This window comes from Anastrepha ludens, chromosome 6 (genome assembly GCF_028408465.1).
Source record: "Anastrepha ludens isolate Willacy chromosome 6, idAnaLude1.1, whole genome shotgun sequence".
In the NCBI taxonomy this organism is placed as follows: Eukaryota; Metazoa; Arthropoda; class Insecta; order Diptera; family Tephritidae; genus Anastrepha; species Anastrepha ludens.
In genome coordinates, this window is record NC_071502.1 from 43,142,952 (window position 1) to 43,163,116 (window position 20,165).

A 20,165-nucleotide genomic window follows, 5' to 3' on the forward strand; every position below is an offset into this window, starting at 1 on the left:
GCGCACCTGTTCAGTCATTGAAAACAACTCAAGCGACATGATTCCATTGAAAGTTCATTCAAATTTTGAGTTCATTTGAAATTATTTTGATATCCATATGTAAGTAAAAGAAACATATTTGGCGTGTAACAACAAATGTCGTTAAATACATCCTTTGGCTATTTTCGGCTGTTACATTTTCTTTGCTGATTCGTTGATTGTGTGTGTATGTGTTTTTTATTGCAAAAAGTATGTGCTCTTTCACTGGAGTAAAAGGAATTGCTGGAAGTTTTTGTTGCACATTACAAATTGATTTATTCCGTTCCAGTTCAAAAGAAAATAGTTCAATACAGTAAACCGGATCTGATTGTTGTGATTTATAGTTAAAACCAATCGAAATTCTGGAGGATTAACAATAAAAAATCTATAGTACTACCTAATAGAAGAGTTTATCATAAGTAATATTATTTTCTTAAATTTGAGACTTTGAGTAACAGTTATTAGCCAACAACAAAACGCTCTGTTTATAATCAAAAAATCCCGATCGATGCTTGCACCAAACTGTCCTGTCCTGAGTAAATTACTAGCGATAGAGTTTGCTCTTCAAGTATTTTGTTGTAATTAATTTAATACACATTCACATATACACTCGTCATATGCGCTCGTATTTGTACATTCACTCAGACATTTTCGTTACGCAAATCAAGACATAAACAAAAACCAAAAAAAATAAATTTAACAAAAAACTACCAAAATAAATTCGTAAAGCAATAAAGCGCAAAAAATTTGTGTTATTCTTCAAACAAGCTGCTGAAGGAATTTACACGCCTCCACATACAACAACAAGTTCAAGGACACCTCAAATGGATGCGAATCAAGAAGAGGCGCAACGTTACATTAATGTCGCCTTACGTGAAATCAACACTGGAAATTACGATAATGCCATCAAACTACTCAGAAAGGCTAAAGAACTAAGCCCAGACTCACAAGCATATGAATTGCAAGAGCTGCTAACCAAGTTGATTGCCAACGCTTCAGCGCAGCAAACAAATAAAAAACAAACCTCAGCAGGTGCCAGCACATCGGCTGGTAATGGTAGCGGTGGTAGTAATAATGAATCACCAATGCGCCTACGTCAGCGACGGCAAAATTCTCACAACAATAGCACTACGCATACTGGTGTCAGTCGTGATTACACCAAAGAGCAAATGGATTTAGTGAAGCGTATTAATAAATGTAAGAGCTTCTATCAGGTGTTGCAAGTGACGCGTGACGCCACTGATTCGGAGATCAAGCGTGCCTACAAGCGGTTGGCATTACAATTGCATCCCGACAAGAATCAAGCACCAGGTGCAGCTGAAGCTTTTAAGACGTTGGGCAATGCGGTGGCAGTGCTCACCGATGAACGTCGACGCAAGGATTACGATGCATCGGGCGCGAATACGCTGACAGCACATGGCAGAAGCTCAAATTTGAATGCCAATCATCAACACCAACCATTTGCGGGCAACTACTATCACAGCAATGGTGGCGGTGGTTTTGAAGCGAATTTTGGCGAGGATATCACCGCAGAGGAGTTATTCAATATATTCTTTGGCAATTATCCGCCACATGCACGCGACCCACAGAGGCGCCCCTATCAAGCGGCCAATCAACGGCAACCACAGGAACGTAACCAGCAACCAAGCTTGGCTTTTGGTTTGATTTTGGTGTTGATTTTGATTTCTATGTTCTCGTCGTTCTTTACATCAGATCCAGTATACAGTTTGGCGCAGTCGAGGTGAGTTTTGTGTTCAGCGTTTTATTTCGTTTCTTATTGATTTGATCGATTTTGTTGCTTTTGTTTTTGTTAATTTAGTCTTTGTGCGATGCTTTCGTTGGTTACATTTTTATTAGTTTAATTCAATTGTTGTTTACTTGTACATTGACTGCCTTCCCAACGTTAAATGGAACAAAAATTAGAATTAAATGCGCAAACAGGGTCTAACTGATAAAAAATAGGGTATTTAAAGAAAAAGCAGCTAGGAAAGTAGTTACAAAAAAAACAAAAAGAACTTCCTCCTCCTGTTTGTTTTACACTGTTAGGAGAAATAAATGAAACAGATAACCTCGCATATATTCTCGGAATTGTGAGCAAGAATGGGTTTAACGGTGCTATGTTAAACAGCAGAATTGATTAACTATTCCAAGGAGAAAGTTAACGATGTTCATTTACAGCATAAAAATCAAGGCAGAAAACAAAAAATAGCCGTTAGAAATTAAATTCATGAAATACGTTAATTCAAAAGTATGCCTTTTCTATCCTCAAATCAACAGCTAAATACGGAAATAGACTTCTGCTTACAAAATTGAGTCCTTTATCTTTTTACAATTTTCGTCAAATTTTCTAAATTTTTTTCGTAAGTTTTTTTATAAAAATATATTTAATTGTGTAACAAAAATCTAAATAAATCAAAGTTCCAGGCATTCTACGAAGTTCACAATAATTAAACAAATTTCAAAAAACTATTAACTTTTTATTCAGAATATTCAGAAAACTTTGGGCATGCAGTTTTATAGCCCATTCAATTTTGGTATAAATTTATTAAAAATCATATATAAAATAAATTTATTTAAAGTTATATATAAAATAAGTTTATATTTAATGCAAAATGTGAGCTTGATAGCCGCTCAAAAAACACGTTAATTTTTGGCAATTTTTTCTGCTGACGGTATTTGGTATTTTTCTGCATATAAAAAGAGTTTTGATCTTTCGAAAACTGCATAACCGAATTTTTTCTAAAAATTCTGCTTAAAAAGGGTAAAGTGTAGATGAACATTTGTCGAATTATTTTTTTCTTAGAGGGTAATTTCTGTATGAATTCCGTACTCTGAAAGTAACGAATAAACGCTTGGAAATGTGATGCATTCAAAAAATCATAAATTGTAAATTATAATTTTCGTTGACCTCCAATGCTGTTATACTGTAGGGTGTTTTTTTTAGAGGTTAGGTTTTCAAGATGAAATAAAACGTATATAATTTAATGTTGTGGCCAAGAATTTAGCTTTATTATAAAGATAAGGGTTTGCAATTATGTTTTAAAAATGATTTCGGGCAAGTGGCCGCCGCGGCTGGCTGGAATAAATTCCAGCCGAGAGGCCCAATTTTCGACCACTTTTTGCAGCAATTGGGGCCGTATGTCAGCAATAACGCGCCGAATATTCTCTTCCAAGACGTCAATCGTCTCGGGCTTATCTGCGTAGACAAGCGACTTCACATAGCCCCACAAGAAATAGTCCAGCGGTGTTATATCGCACGATCTTGGAGGCCACGCCACAGGTCCACGGCGCGAGATAATGCGCTCACCAAAAGTTTCCTTCAATAAATCGATTGTTGCGTTGGCTGTATGGCATGTAGCGCCGTCTTGTTGGAACCAAAGGTCGTCCACATCAACATCGTCCAATTCAGGCGCGAAAAAGTCATTAATCATGGCTCTATAGCGCTCTCCATTGACTGTAACATTATGGCCGGCTTCATTTTTAAAGAAATATGGACCAATGATTCCCTCTGCCCATAGAGCACACCAAACAGTGACTTTTTGAGGATGTAACGGCGTCTCAGCAATGGCTTGTGGATTATGTTCACTCCAAATGCGACAATTTTGCTTATTGACATACCGATTCAACCAAAAGTGAGCTTCATCGCCGAACAAAATTTTCTTCGATGCGTCGCGCGAACCGAACCATTATTTTCGTAATAAATTTGCACGATTTGCAAACGTTGTTCAGGTGTAAGTCTATTCATTATGAAATGGCAAACCAAACTGAGCATAAATCAAGTGACAGCTGTCAAAAAGACCATCTACGAAAAAAGTAGTGCCAACTTGAAAACCTAACCTCTAAAAAAAACACCCTTTACATCTTGGATAGTTTTCGTTCGTTCCCTGTGGCTTGTGTATTCTGCTATCTTTTGTCCTTTTTAAAGTAGTTTTGAAGCCCTCAACTTCAATAAAGTGGAGAGGTGTCTAATACGAGAATGTGGAAAAATATAATTTCCGATTTTCAGATTACTAGCCGATGTGCCACGCATAAGTATTTCCCAACGTAACATTTTGACCAGTTTCCATTCTTCCTGTTTATTTTTAACCTTCATGTTTTTTTTTTTTAAGTATTGCTCATTGTCTAACAAAAACCCTACACGGGTATGTAAGGAAATTACAGAATCTGCCTGATAAATTCAAATTTCAAACTAAACAAAAATTTGGAAAATGCAATAATTTCTATCAAAATTTCAAACCTTTTACACAGAATTAAGATGGGTACCCAGTTTTATAACTCATTCAATTTTAATACATGTAATAGGGTGCAAGTTTGAAATCGCTAGAAAATCCCGTGGATTTTTTATAATTTTCTTTCTCGACGTGTTGCGCATTTTCTACATAAATCCATCTACGAGAATCCATCGTCGGGAAAACAAATTATCAAAACTTAACGAGGATTTTGAGCCTCTTCAATCTTGCGTCTTATTGTACTAAAATTTAATGGGTTATAAGACTGCGTACCCATTTTGTTTTTGTAAATTGTGTTAAAAAAATTTGATGCATTTTTATATATAGGTATATATATATATAATTGGATATATATAATTGGCAGGTACACCCTTTTTGGGTGTTGGTCCTCCTCCTATTTGTGGCGTGCGTCTTGCGTTGTTCCACAAATGCATTTTTATAAGTTTTGAACTTCGATTAATATGGTCTTTATTATAGAATGAACTATACTATACGGCGGCCGCCGTAGCCGAATGGGTTGGTGCGTGATCACCATTCGGAATTCACTGAGAGGTCGTTGGTTCGAATCTCGGTGAAAGCAAAATTAATAAAAAAAAAACATTTTTCTAATAGCGGTCGCCCCTCGGCAGGCAATGGCAAACCTCCGAGTGTATTTCTGCCATGAAAAAGCTCCTCATAAAAAAATCTTCCGTTTGGAGTCGGCTTGAAACTGTAGGTCCCTCCATTTGTGGAACAACATCAAGACGCACACCACAAATAGGAGGAGGAGCTCGGCCAAACACCTAACAGAAGTGTACGCGCCAATTATTTATTTATTTATACTATTATAAAAAAATATTATATTTAAATTAAATCGTAAAATTGTTTAGCGGCTATATATTTTCGCGGGTTGTATGCGTATTATTTTGCTTTTAAAGCATTACGAAAACTGTCGACTATTTTTTTAACCCACCCTGTAAATGCTGTTGCATTCACGCTCTTATTGACCAAGCGATTCGTTGTGAAAGTGCGTGTGTACTTGCACATTGTCTTCAAATTGATTTGTGAATTCCGCACATTGCGCACCTGGGGACAGCTGGGGTACGAGTAGATGCATACAAAATTTAAAATTAATGCCTCTGCCAAACCGCTGGCCAGCTGTCACCTGTCGTTGGCGTACGAATGTTTTGGCTTTCCCGCGTTCTTCAATATTCTGTTCTGTGTTCTATTTAACCTGGGAGGGAACGTTCGGTGGTGGGTATGTACATAGGCATGAAAAAAATACTAATGCATGTACCTTCTTACCAAGGGCATTCTTTTTTGTTTTCTTATTTTTGTTTTCTTATTGGGTTTATATGTACACATACATATCTGAAGTATTAAGTAAAATTCAACTAACAAAAATATTCTTCGTCGCTAACATACAAACAACCACCTTTGCTACCACCATTTCAACGAATGCATATACTGGTGTCACATACATACAATCAAACAAATGTACGTTCTATCAGCAAATATCCCATACTGCGGGAGACGCAACACCTTTCGGTGCCATATTACGTGAAGTCAAACTTCGAAGCCGATTATCAGGGCTCACTGGGACGTTTAGAGAACTCCGTAGAGGAAGATTTCATCTATACGATGAAACAGAACTGTTATCGCGAGCGCAGCTACCGTAAGTAATCATAAATATTTATGACCCACCCAGACGAATAAATATAAGTAACAATAAAATACAAACTTTCCATCTACTTCTCGGTTGTGCGCTGCATATGCTACCCTCACATAATAACCAACCTTCTTGCCGGCATTTATACGACCGATTTTAATTTCATTTCACTTCCGCAATCACTGGATTTTCGAAACTGCTCTTGTGGTGACTGGGATGCTTGTATGTGTACTGTACGGCGGGACGTATGTAGGTGAAGGCATGATGGCACGTGCACGCAGTTTTGGCAGCAGCATGAAGTTCGCACAAGCTCAGGCGTTGAAAATGCCTTCGTGTGAAAAGCTATCGAAAATTGGCATAACACGTTACTCACTCTACTAAAAGGGTACTCTCGTCTGCCCCAGGGCAAATATTGAATTGAAACGAGCACATTGGATTTGTGTAGATGATTACTCGAATTATAATTATTGGAGTTGAAGAAGTGAATCGCTTTTGATTTTGAAGGAGAAACAACGATTAATAGAAACATACATAAACATATACAATCACGCGTATGTAAATATGTACAAACATATGCTGCGTACTCATTAAAATTGTTGTGAATCGTATTGACTTACAGTATTGGCATATGTCGTGTAATGCATACCGATATACATATATTTAATTATACACAAAATAAATAAATAAATAAATGGAAATAATTATCTGGGCTTTAAGAGCTTCATTCAACGATTATGCGACAATTTGATCTGAATTCATAATAAATAAGCCTCTGAATATGCAGTCAACTGCGCTGCAGGATTTATGATATATTACATACATACATACATACATACATACAGTAAATAGCAACAGACATAGAATAAAAACATTTTGATCCTGATGGATTTGGTGTAAAATCACTCAACCAAAATCAAAAAAAACAACAACTAAATTGTATACACAGTAAGAATATAAGTACAATAAAAATTCAATCAATTAGCATTCATAACTTTATACATAGATGCACTGAAAATGTAAAATGTCGATGCAATTATCGAATAAATAAAGTATTTTCACTCCTCTCCAATTGGTTATAAAAATTGCTTTTGTCCAATTAACAATTGTAGCAAAGAACGCACGTGAGATGCCCCTCTTCTGCAATAGCGTATCGAATGTTGGTCTCCAAGCGCTGAATTGTTTCTGGTTTAATGGCGTAGGCATACAACTTTACATTCAAATGAATGAAAATAATATACTTCTTCTTCTTCTTAATTGGCGCCATAACCGCTTATGCGATTTTGGCCGAGTTAAACAAAACGCGCCAGTGGGTTTCTTTCTCTTGTTAACCTGCGCCAGTTGGACACACCAAGTGAAGCCAAGTCCTTCTCCATCTGATCTTTCCAACGCAGAGGAGGCCTTCCTCTTCCTCTGCTACCACCATCTGGTACCGCATCGAATACTTTCAAAGCCGGAGCGTTTGTATCCATTCGTACGACATGACGAGGCCAACGTAGCCGCTGGATATTTATTCGCTGCGCTATTTCTATGCCGTCTAAAATAATATTAGTTTGCGGGAGAAAAATACATTATTATTTAAAATTGAAAACTTGATTTAAGGTGTTTCGGATTGTTCGATTTGGATCAAATATGCACCGTACAATTGTTGTAAAATTTGTTGACATTTTAAAGGTAGCTTCATAATGCCTCTCTCATAGAAGTCTTGGTCCTTATTGTCGAAAAACTCTAGTAATCGATTTTCACAATCTTCACTTGATACCAAATTTCTTATCAGCCAGGAAGTTTTGCAATAAGAGAAAAAGGTGGTTATAGCTTGGTGCCAGGTCCGGACTTCCCAACCACGCTCCCAGATTTTTTGACAAGTCATTGAAGACGTGTGTGGTCCTGATGGAACATAACACCTCTTCTGTTGCCCAATTCTAATCGTTTCTGGTCAATCGCTAGCTTCAGTCCAGTTGTTGACAGTAGAGATCTGAATTTAGGGTTTGGCCTTTGGCCATACGGAAGCAACTCATAATAAATGATTCCTTTCAAGTCCCACCAATTACACAGTATAACCTTCCTAGCCGTTAGTCCTGCTTTGGTCACTGTTTCATCATGCTTTGACCATGATCGTTTTCGCAAAATATGTCATATGTGACCCATTTCTCATCTCCAGTCACCATCCGTTTAAGAAATGGGTTTCACTCCGTTTTGCCAAGGCTTCGCAGATGGAAATTCGATCCATCATGTTTTTTGGAGTTAATTAATTAAACATTTAGAACATTTTTATGTGGGAGGCTTATTAGTTTTGTTTGCAGTGGCTTTAAAAACTCATCACGACAAAATTGAATTAAATCGTAAACATTTTCATGCGTTTATATTTCACAATTTTCAATGTCTATTAGAAAAAGAAGAATGCATCGAAGAACGAAAATCATTATATGGCGAGTAAGCACCATCCTTTAGCACCGCAAAAAACTTGTACAACGAATTTTTACGTGTTCGCTTTTTGCTCACCAACGAATTCCGGGAAGGTGTTGTGCCCGAAAATATCGATGCTGTACGCGAAATGATTAAGCAAAATTGTCATGTTACAGGATGCACTGCGATAAAATTTTGCATGGGCACCTAATGTTAAAAGAGGTGTGTTCGAGTTGGACCCCATACAATTAAAAAAAGGCCCTTCAAACCCGACTGGACAAAGTGCTTCGAAAATCGGTTCAAACGAATGCAAAGATGTAGATATTTATCATCATGGAGAATATTTTGAAAAATTAAAAACCCGTTTTCAACTACCAAATGTAGATTTTTTTCTCTGTTGAGCCAGAAATATCAATAGCAGCAATAGTCGTATTATGGCTATTGGCAAGCCATTGAGCTAATAATTTGCTTTATCGTTAAAGATGATTTTTCGAAATTCAGGATTTTCTTTAACATATCTTGCAAGAGTCTTATCATAAAACTTTCTTCAAAGAGATCATAAATTATTCATAAAGAGGCTTCGCTTCTTGATTGGATTTAAACTTTTATAATCTGGACTGAGAAAATCCCAATTCCTGATTTGTCTTATTTAGAAATGAAGTCAGGATAGTTTTGGTACTTCCATCAATTCGTTGCCGAACTGCCACTGAAACATTCAATCGCGAATATGTTGACACGAATTTATCCACTAAAGCAGGCACAGACGTACTTGCAATCGGAATCTCATTCCTAAACATATTTTTGATAAAAATTTAAGGGTGCCTTTGTGTATATGTACGTAACTGCGAAATATGTAAGTCCCTATTGAAAACCTTTTATTTTGCACTGAGTTCACCACTTCGAAACCTATTATTTGTTTTATCGCGTTTATTATTTTTTTCATATTGGTCCTCATACAAAGAGACCTAAAAAATTTGTGGACATTCAAAAATAGCCTGCGAGTTAAGTCAACAATAGCGGCGACTGGACGCAAAAATCTAAATTTTTTTCGCATTGCATTCAAAAGTAGCCATAGGCAACGAGACGAAGCGATATCAAAACTGTTGTGAAGTGAACAAATAGGCGCTCCGAAAATGAAAGATTTACAAATCGAAAAAGCCTAGAAAAGTTAAAAAAAACAAAAACAATTATGTCACTGACGCCATTATTGAATGTTAAAAAGTGCTCATCGAGGCGGAAAAACGGTAGCGGCTTTACTTTTTCTCCTTCGTTTAGTTGAGGAAAGAGAAGGCCGAAAAGGACAAATACAATTGTATAATAAAAAAAGGTAAATTGCTCTTTGTCTCCTCCAAACGTTATAAAATTTCACGCCCTCGCGCCTAGCACCACATCCAGCTTCACTTGCTAATGCTTTTTTCTGCTTCTTTGCTTATATTTATTCCCAACACTGCGACTATTGGCGTATATTAAGCAGTCCTAATGACGGTTTGACAGCATAAAACCAAGGACAAATATAAAAATTGAAATGGAAAAGAAAAAGAAAAATAAACATCAAACCCAACGCTTCTATTCCCAACGCATCTATACCATGACAAAGTGACTAGATAACCCCTTCAGTTGGCCTAATAGGGTTGACTGATGACAAGCAGGATGAAATAAAGACAACATTTGTGCTCTCAATACTGGTAGGTGTGTGTGTGTGTGTGTCTATTCACTTGTCCCTACACTTGCGTTTACAATAATAACTGAACGACATACATATTGCATTACAAAGTATTGATAATTTTTTTTTTTTTTTTACTTTTTTTTATATAAAAATATAGTTTATACTACAAGGAAACCAAAATACCTTAAGGTTTTTACAAAATTTTAAGAACTTTAAAAACAAAAACAGTGTAAGTTAAAGTCTCAAAATTTTAAGAAATTCGTCCGAATTCAAAATTTGTTAATCACAATTTTCAGAAAAATTTCAAGTATGCAGTTTAAAGTCGGAAATTCGGAATAATAAAGTGTAAGTTTGAGGTGGCTTGATAGTCGCGTGGGTTTTTGAAATTTTTTTTCTGTTAGTTTTATGCATTTTCTCCAAATAAACAAAAAGGTCGAACATTCATAATAGAACAGAATGGAAATTAAATGGATTACAAAACTGCATACCCAGAAATTTTCTAAAAGTTCTCACCAACAAGTTCGAAATTTTGACCAAAATTTGCTTCAATTTTTTAAAGTTTGTATCAAGTTTGAAACTTTAACTTGCATTGCTTTTGTTGTAGTATTAACTATGGATTAATAAAAGAATACAGAGAAAATTAAATAAGAAATAAGTAAATACCCAAATCTTTGCAATACGTCGCGCTGCTATTTTTGTGAACACAGGTGTACGTGTGTTATATTATAAGCAGGACTCTGCATTAAACGCATTTGAAAATTCAAGTTATATAGCAATTGGACATGAGAAATACAAATAAAAATATGTATGATAATGAGGCAAATGGCTTGGAAAGGAAATAGAAATGGGACGTGTTGCAGTGGCGGCAATGTATTTTAGATTAAACTAAAAAAGCGCTGAAGTAAACAAAAGCAGAAAGAAGCTATGCGCTGGCATGAACTAGAAAAGTTGCAAGGAATGAATGTATAATATGTAGTTACTAAAAAAGCATACGTATGTATGTATATATAAATGAATGGAAGCGGAGTGGTTCCCTTGCAATTGACTCGAAAATGTTACGGATGCGTCGTGTAAATAAAGTGCAGCAATTTACTTTCTGCTTTCAGTACGTTTTTACTTTTGCTTATTTCATTTTACATTTTTTTCGTACATACATACATATTTACTCTGGGTTGTTGGCTAGAACTCTCCATGGTGCTTCACATGGTACACAGCGTGCATTAAATAAACAAAGTTACATTTACCATGTCACCCTGTAGTAAAATGCACTGGTGAATTCGGTAGCCTTACTTCACTTTCGCATACAAAGTGTGTCAAATATGCAGGATCTAATGTCTGGTACAATATACCGCCGAAAGTTATTAATAACCTAATTTTTTTTAAGCTCAAGAGATGGGCTGAAATCATCAAAAATAATGGGTTCAGTACAAAATACTAAACAATAAACGAAAATAACTTAGTATTAAGGGAGAGATACTTTAGTTTCGACGATTTCATTTTTGAGTACTACGGATATTTTCAATTTCAGTTGTTTATATTAGAAGTGTTGAATATTTTTTGTTATGTTTTATTATTACCAAATTAATTAAAAAAAAAATATCCCAAAAATATGCAATATATTACATGGTTTTTATTGAATTATTTGTCATTATTAGAAATCCTGTAGTTTTAGTTTTGGTCAATACTGTATGTAGCATATTTTTTAACTATCCGAACTATCCCGTGGCAGAATTAGTAGTTAAAAAAGAATTACTTATGATAAAAGTTTATTTCAATAACTATTACAAAGAAGACAAGTGCTGATTTTATTTTTTAAAAATTAAATTTAATTCTAAATGTTGAGCGTTACATCGGTTTCAATCTTTTCTTTTATTGTCGAGTTTGATGATTGCTGGGTTTGTTTTGAGGTACCGCCACAGTAAAAAGCCCATAGGGGTAAGATCGGGCGAGTGGGTAGCCAGGATACGTTACCTAAAGGGCTTATCAGTTTGTTAGGGAATAAATCGCACATTATCCCCATATCTCTGACCGCGCCATATTGCTGAAACCATGTAGATATGTACTGAAAAAAGGATGTTCTCTCATTATTGGCAGTACGTAATCGTTCAGCATAGCTTAGGACACACTGTCCAGAAATTGCTTGCCCTCGAGAATAATAAGAATAATAAAGCTAATGCCGTTCCTTCCCCACTCAACAAAAAAAACTTTACATTTAAAACTTAATTCAGCTCGCCATTCTCGTATTACTGATATTTTTATTATTTTCCTTAAATTACTTTTTACGACGCTCGTTTAGCTGCCGTCTTATTTCATCAGCCATTTTAAGTGTAATTTGTTTTAAGACATCCTCATTATTGATCGGAGTCACGTCATTGTATATGAACCATTTCATTTGACCCCACACAAGAAAATCTACCGGCGTTAAGTCGGGGCTCCTCGCAGTGCTAAACCCCATTCCAATGCATTTATTGAGATATTGAGATCGAACACTTCCCCTGTAGCGAGCTTTGCATGCGATCATGGCAAGAGCCACATTTTTCATTAATTCGAATAAATTGCTCATTAAAAAAATTTCGTAGTCCTTGCACACAGGGTTGACTCACAGCATGTGATCCCGAAGTACTCTCGACTATGTGTTAAAACTTTCCAATTATTCAGAGACGGGGCGTTTGTATCCATTCGGACGACATGACCCAGCCAGCGTAGCCGCTGGATCTTTATTCACTTCACTATGCCTACGTCGTCCTAAAGCTCATATCACTCATCGTTCCATTGCCTGCGATACTCGCCGTCACCAACGTGCAATGGCCCAAAAGTCTTCCGCAGAATTTTTCTCTCAAACACTCCAGAGACGCCTCAACGGATGTTATCATCGTCCACGCTTTGCGTCATACATATGTTATGACGGGCATAATGAGAGTCCTATAGAGTGTTAGTTTTGTTCGTCGAGAGAGGACTTTACTACTCAATTGCCTACTTAGTCCAAAGTAACACTTGTTGGCAAAAGAGATTCTCCGTTGGATTTCAAGGCTGGCATTGTTATCGGTGTCAGTGAAGTCTCTTACGACCTCGAAATCTTAACTGTTAACAGTCACGTGGATGCCAATACGCGAGTGCGCCGACTGTTTGTTTAGTGACAGGAGGTTCTTTGTTTTATTCTCGTTCACCACCAGACCCATTCGCTTTTTTTCTTTATCTAGTTTGGAAAAAACAGGATGTGTACTGCTGCTATGAAGAAATTACCACGAGTTCCAGCAATTTTACTGTCGTGAGTCTAATTGCAGATTTGAATCAGGTATGCAGTCCCCGAAATCTTTATAAAGGTACCACATATTGACAAGTTTTGACTATTTACTTTTTAATTTCAGTTATGTTTTTATAGAAATATATACCCTAATAATTCAAATTTCTAGCTTTGCCCAATATTTATAAAAATTTTACAAATTTACATCACAATTTGTAGTCAGTTTTATAGTCCATTAAATATTGATAGAATACAAAATTTAAGTTTGAAGTCGCTCATAAAATTCTTTGATTTTTTGATAATTTTTTCACTGATGATGCTTCACATTTTCTCACTACTAAAAAATATCGCGTATTTGTTATATTCTGAAAATATACAATACCTTTAGGCGAAATAATTATTAGAAATCAACGAGAATTTCGAGCTACTTCAAACTACTCCGAACTAATACCAATACTAAAATTTAATTCGCTATAAAATTTTGCAATCTTTATGAAAATTTGTCGAATTTTTTAAATATATTCTGGGGGTGTGTAAGTTCCTGAAATTAGGCGCTTATTTTAATTGATGTTTGCGAATGTTTAACATACTATTAGAAACAACAAAATTGCTTGTTATTTAAGTAAAGCATTTTTTGACATCCCCTCAGTAGATGCTGGCAGACTGGTGAAAATCTTACCACTTGCGGACTGATTCGCATTTGCAGGAAAAAAAACATATACTTGTAGGACAATCAGTCACCCACAAGCTCATCCAGCAAAAACAATTCACGCATACATCTGTAGACAAACGGCATTTGCCTCACTCATTGCTCCGTATGCCAGCCCTGCAGCAGCAACACACTCAAGTCGTTTGGCCACACTTAGGCAAGAAATTTGTATGCAGTCAGATGAACGAGGACGATCCAGAAACCAACAAACCAATCGTCTATCCACCCACGCACACATAAATATTAAACGAGTGTAATGGGCAGGCGAACAAATGTAACCCACCAAGAGAAGAGCTGTGTATCTGGGAGGCGTCAATGCGCATAGATGAAACACGAACGAGGTTGGTGCTCCTGCTGGTGTTGGTGGCAGAATTTTGTTAGTCAACTCAGCTAACATCGATGGGCGATGATGTGGTGGCAAATATGCATATATGTAGATGTGTGTATGTATCGTCGGAGTACATCATAATATATGTATTTATTTTTGTTTTTACAAACTTGTCGCAGTCCATGCTGATGATATCAAGTAATGTAAACAAATGCGGCTAAACAGTCAAGGAATGTATCCTAGTTGCGGGCGGAGAGGAAATTATATTATATATACACACATGCATACCTACTAGTATGTGTATATAACTTTGTGCGGCATATGAGCAAGTGACTCGAGGTTTGTTGTGTTGTTTTTATTTGCTTCTTATCGCAGATTTAATGACTCGTTGAACTTTAGATATGGTTTTAAGAACTTAATTGGGGGATAGAAAGATGAAACTTTTCTAACCAAAATTAACTAATTGCCAAATACTCAATTGTGCATACACCATATTTAAGTCGAAACCAAAACATAAACATTACATGCACACGCATACATAAATAGAAAACTATTTTACATAAAAGCTAATGGGGGAATTGCATACAAATTAGCTTAGCTGTTAATTTGAGAAGAGAAATTTTGAATAAACGTACAGTTTGGCTATGTTTCGTTAAGCAAGGAATCTCGTTGTACCCATTTCAGAAAAAAGAGGTTGTCTGTAAAGTCTGTTTACTGACGATAGTTTAACGTGACAACGTCATAAGAAAATACTGATGTAAGGGTTGCAATTTTCAAAACAAAATTTTAATTTTATTTGTTTGATAGATATTTTGTATGGATATAGAGGAGGAGGTAAATGGAATCGCAATGGAATAGGTCAAGTTAAATTGACACAAACGTGAAAAATGACGAAACATTTATCAAATTCACGAAAGATATGTTCAATTTCGATTGTGCATCAGACGTTAATAAGTCAACAACACTAAGAGGCACCATCATCGATTTGCCTTCTTCAAGACACTTTACACTCGAAGCACTCCCTTTCATTTCCTACTTTTTCTATCATCGTCCTATTCTCAACAGAGAAATGGCTCATTACCATGCACACAGGAAGAAGGCATATGCAAATACAAATACATATGTGAATTATATAGTATATTAGTATACAACATATCTTATAAGGTATATGGTAAATATTACCATACATTTTTTCCTTCATATATAATAAAAAAATTAATAATAATAACATTAAAACAACAGGTATTATTAACAAACTTGGTTTTATTTTAAATTTTTCAAGTGAATCAAATTAATAATAATCAATAAGAAGGCATATGCAAATACAATACGCATATACATACATATATACGCTCACTTAAGGGGTAACACCACTGTAGAAATTTCAAAAAATTGATTTTTTTTTTATAAGCTTAAAAAATTCTTTGAACCTTTTAAAATACAGAACAAAAAGTTTTATACGTTACCGAAGTTTATTTCATAATTATTTTAAGCTTTTAACCAAGCGTTAGTGACTGCTACCTAACGACTTCTCCAAATTTCCAAACTTTAAACGCGTTTTTCTCAAAACATGTTTTCTGAAATTGGCACGCAGCATAACTCAAACAATTTTAAATATTTTTAATCAGGTTTTTCACTACGTCTGTATAATAACCTTCTTAAGAGAAGAGCGTAGGGGATTTTCGATAGATTAATTTAAACCATTGTTATAATTATTTAAGTGCCGTTTTTTTAGTCCAAAATAGAGGTTTTTCCTTCAAATGCTTGCTAATTCCACAAAAATAAATATTTTTTAAATCCCCTACGTGTTTCTCTAGCTATTCTTATCTAGATTAAGAACAAAAATGTTTCTTTGTTCCAGATTAAAATTTGCACCCTCTGTGCTGCGTGCCGCGGAGCTCCTTCAAGAGAAACCACATTACAAAAATGTCTCCAATGCCGCCATTTTGTAAAATTTTTCGATCAAACTTTGTAGTTTTGTATTTTAGTATATAAGTAACAACTTCCCGAATCAGAGTGATTGTTTTCCCCTTTCCTTCTATACAAAAAAATTCTTTAAAAATCGTGTTTATTTTACGCGTGTACAGTGGTGTTACCCCTTAAGTAGGAGAGAGCAAGATGTCGAACGTTGCCGTTCGTTTGCTTTGTTCGTTCCGCGCTTTCGCTTGCAGTTCATTCAAGGTAAAGGCAATGAGCAAGGTAACGACAAATGAGCAAGGTAGCACTAATGAGCAATGTAACGACACATTTTTTCGTGCGTGCAGCCTGTTAAGGTACTTGACCACCTTGGAAAGCTAAAAAGTACAACATATTCAATAATTTGTTTTTCATGTTCTGTATAATATATTAAAATACATTTTTTTTTAAATTTTTATTTAGAGCTTATATAATACAAAAAAAATTGATTTATTAAAATTTCTTTTTTTAACATATATCCAGGAGGCGCCAAAGTCGAGGCCTGAAGAAAATCATGTCTTGCGGCGGACAGTTAATCTTAGAAATGGTAATTCTAAAACAAAAGAGAGAAACAAAATTTTCAAAAGGAAGGTTCCTTGCGTGAGAATTTACCACAAACTGACAAAAAAAAATAATAATAAAAAAATGGCGGATGTTTGAAAAAAAGTTAAGAAAACACCCCTGTTTTTCACAATGTTATGCTTAAAAAGCAATACTTTATTAACTTTTTTTTTGCAAAATGTGGTAAATTGGCATACAAAACATCTTAACAAATAAAACAAGACCAAAATCTTTAAAATCGGCTAAGCAGTTTCGGAGATAAAGTGTCCGCCATTCGAAAAAAAGTAATTTCTGGAAAAACGCGTTTAAAGTTAAAACTTGCTATTTTCTTTCAGCTGAGTCAGCAAGTAATGAGTGCAGGATGCGCCTGCACATTTTCACTGATTTCACTTTGTTAGAATTCGAATTTAAAAAAACAGTTTCAGGTGATGATTTTTAAAAGTATAAGGATTGAAAAAATGTAAAAAAAAAAAATTTAATTTTTTGAAACTTATAAGGTGGTCAAGTACCTTAAATCGAATTATAAGACGTTATCACGTCAAAAATGTATGGTAATATTTACCATATACCTTGTAAGATATGTTGTATACTAATATATGTATATAAACATGCATATACATATACAATTCCGCGCAATTTTCAAAAAGAACAAATCTATATGTAAAGATGCATACAAATCATATGGACATATCAAACATACGAATCTATTCCGTATGCAAGCAAATGTAAGCTAATGTGCTTGAACTGCAAGCGAGAGCGCGGAACGAACGACAAAGAGCACAATCGGCCCCCGCGTTCGGCAAGGTTCGACAAGGTTCGACATCTGGCTCTGTCCTACTTGAGTGAGCATATATATGTATGTATATGTATGTGTATGCGCATTTGTATATAAATTCACATATTTGTACCATACCACTATTAGAAACTAGCTTTTCTATGGTAACGAACAGGGACATGGGGGGAGGGGGCGTATAGATCCGACAGGGGTGGTTGTCTTCTGATATGACCTAACAGTGGTGGTAATAGGCAGATGCAGCTTGTGACATATTGCATCAGAACAGTAACTGACGTTGAGTGCAACGCTCAAACCGCCTCCCGACGAAATACTTGACGGTAGTACCGGGGGGATCGGTACTTTGACGGTAGGAGGTTTAGTTCGGGTTAAAGTCCCACACTGACGGGGTAAGGCTTTCGATGCTTCCTCCTCATAAAAAAAAAAAAAAAACATATTTGTATTTGCATATGCCTTCTTCCTGTGTGCATGGTAATGAGCCATTTCTCTGTTGAGAATAGGACGATGATAGAAAAAGTAGGAAATGAAAGGGAGTGCTTCGAGTGTAAAGTGTCTTGAAGAAGGCAAATCGATGATGGTGCCTCTTAGTGTTGTTGACTTATTAACGTCTGATGCACAATCGAAATTGAACATATCTTTCGTGAATTTGATAAATGTTTCGTCATTTTTCACGTTTGTGTCAATTTAACTTGACCTATTCCATTGCGATTCCATTTACCTCCTCCTCTATATCCATACAAAATATCTATCAAACAAATAAAATTAAAATTTTGTTTTGAAAATTGCAACCCTTACATCAGTATTTTCTTATGACGTTGTCACGTTAAACTATCGTCAGTAAACAGACTTTACAGGCAACCTCTTTTTTTCCTTCATATATAATAAAAAAATTAATAATAATAACATTAAAACAACAGGTATTATTAACAAACTTGGTTTTATTTTAAATTCTTCAAGTAAATCAAATTAATAATAATCAATAAGAAGGCATATGCAAGTACAAATACGTGAATTTATATATGTACAATACATATGCGCATATACATACATATATACGCTCACTTAAGTAGGAGAGAGCAAGATGTCGAACGTTGCCGTTCGTTTGCTTTGTTCGTTCCGCGCTTTCGCTTGCAGTTCATTCAAGGTAACGGCAATTGAGCAAGGTAACGACAAATGAGCAAGGTAACGACAAATTTTTTCGTGCGTGCAGCCGGCTAAATCGAATTATAAGACGTTATCACGTCAAAAAATGTAGTATATCTAAACTTTATACGTAAATATCTGCTTTTGGCAATTTAGTAGTAATAAGCCCAAGAGATGAATTATTTTATACTGAGCGGTGCATTAGTGAAATTCTGATACGCAACTTTCATTCCATATGTAGGTAGGTTGGGTGGTTGTCGTAACGACACACTTAGACCTTTAGCAAGTCCATTGTGATACCACTGGAGCTTATCCTTACCCTACGTGTTCCCTTTCAAACCATCCGGTAGTTTTAATAGACGAGCAGAGCTTCGTTAGTTTTAGATGCGCTATGTCCATTACATCAGTTAAAAATTGCCGTATCAAGAGTGCGCAGCCGCCTCATAGCTAAGCTTTCACACTCACATAAAAGGTGTCTGACTGTTTCCTCTTCTTCTGTATTAAGACAGCTTTTACAGAAATCGAAGTACGGAAGTCCTAACCTTCTAGCGTGGCTGCCTATTCAACAATGACCAGTTAATACCCCTATCATTTTCCTTATGCTTCTCTGTTAAATCTTAACAAGATTTTCGATCGACCGCTGTTCCATTTCGGCTGTTTGCTTAGTTCGCATGTTGTAAGATTTTGCCAACTTGTCTTTACCTTTTTGATGGTTTCTTTATCTATATGTAATTTACAAATGGGTATCAGCGTCTTATTCGGTGGGAAATCGAGCGTTCTATCAGTTCGAGCAAGTTCATCTGCCTTGCAGTTCCCTGCTATATTCCTGTGGCCTGGCACCCAAATAAGGTGCACTTTGTAGCACTTAGATACGTTATTTAGAAGTTTAAAACATTCTAAGATTGTTTTTGACGAGTGTGTTTTAGATTCAAGTGCTTTTATTGCCGCTTGACTGTCCGAGTATGTGAAGACTTAATTTGTGGATAATACTCTCGCTTTTATTACCGTTAGTCCCTCTTTTATGGCAGTGACTTCCGCCTGAAATACACTGCAATGATCAGGTAGGCGAAATTATTGGCTAATTCCGAGTTTATCGGAGTAAACCCCTCCACCTACTTTGTTGTCTAGTTTTGAGCCATCTGTATAGATGTTTATATCATTTTTCCTAGCAATAAGCCCATTATTCCATTCCTCTTTGGAAGGAAATACTGTGACGAAGGATTTATTTAAGTTGATATCCTTGCTCTTACAGAAATCTGTTGTACCAGGAATGCAGGAAAATTGAAGAGTGTCCTCTCTGGTTCGTTCTGAGTAGGCCGATTTCTCTTAGCCTGAGAGCTGTTGTGGCAGCTGTTTGCTTACCGAATTGCTCTATTGGCAAGAGGTTAAGCATAATATTTAGTGCCTCTGTGGGTGTAGTCCTGAGGGCCCCTCAGATACAAAGACTGGTTATTCTTTGTACATGTA

General features: G+C 35.8%; 2 protein-coding genes across 2 annotated transcripts in view; both read left to right on the plus strand.

Annotated features, from left to right (window-relative positions):
- LOC128868895 (GTPase-GDP dissociation stimulator vimar) overlaps positions 1-20,165 on the plus strand; it is a 53,923-nt gene that overhangs the window by 17,592 nt on the left and 16,166 nt on the right. The gene's annotated exons all lie outside the window — the stretch shown is intronic.
- On the plus strand, positions 41-7,659 carry LOC128868897 (dnaJ homolog subfamily B member 12). Its single transcript, XM_054111469.1, has 4 exons — positions 41-99; positions 787-1,759; positions 5,738-5,901; positions 6,149-7,659. Exons 2-4 carry the CDS (start codon positions 843-845, stop codon positions 6,274-6,276), a joined length of 1,209 nt encoding a protein of 402 aa, XP_053967444.1. The 5' UTR covers positions 41-99; positions 787-842; the 3' UTR covers positions 6,277-7,659.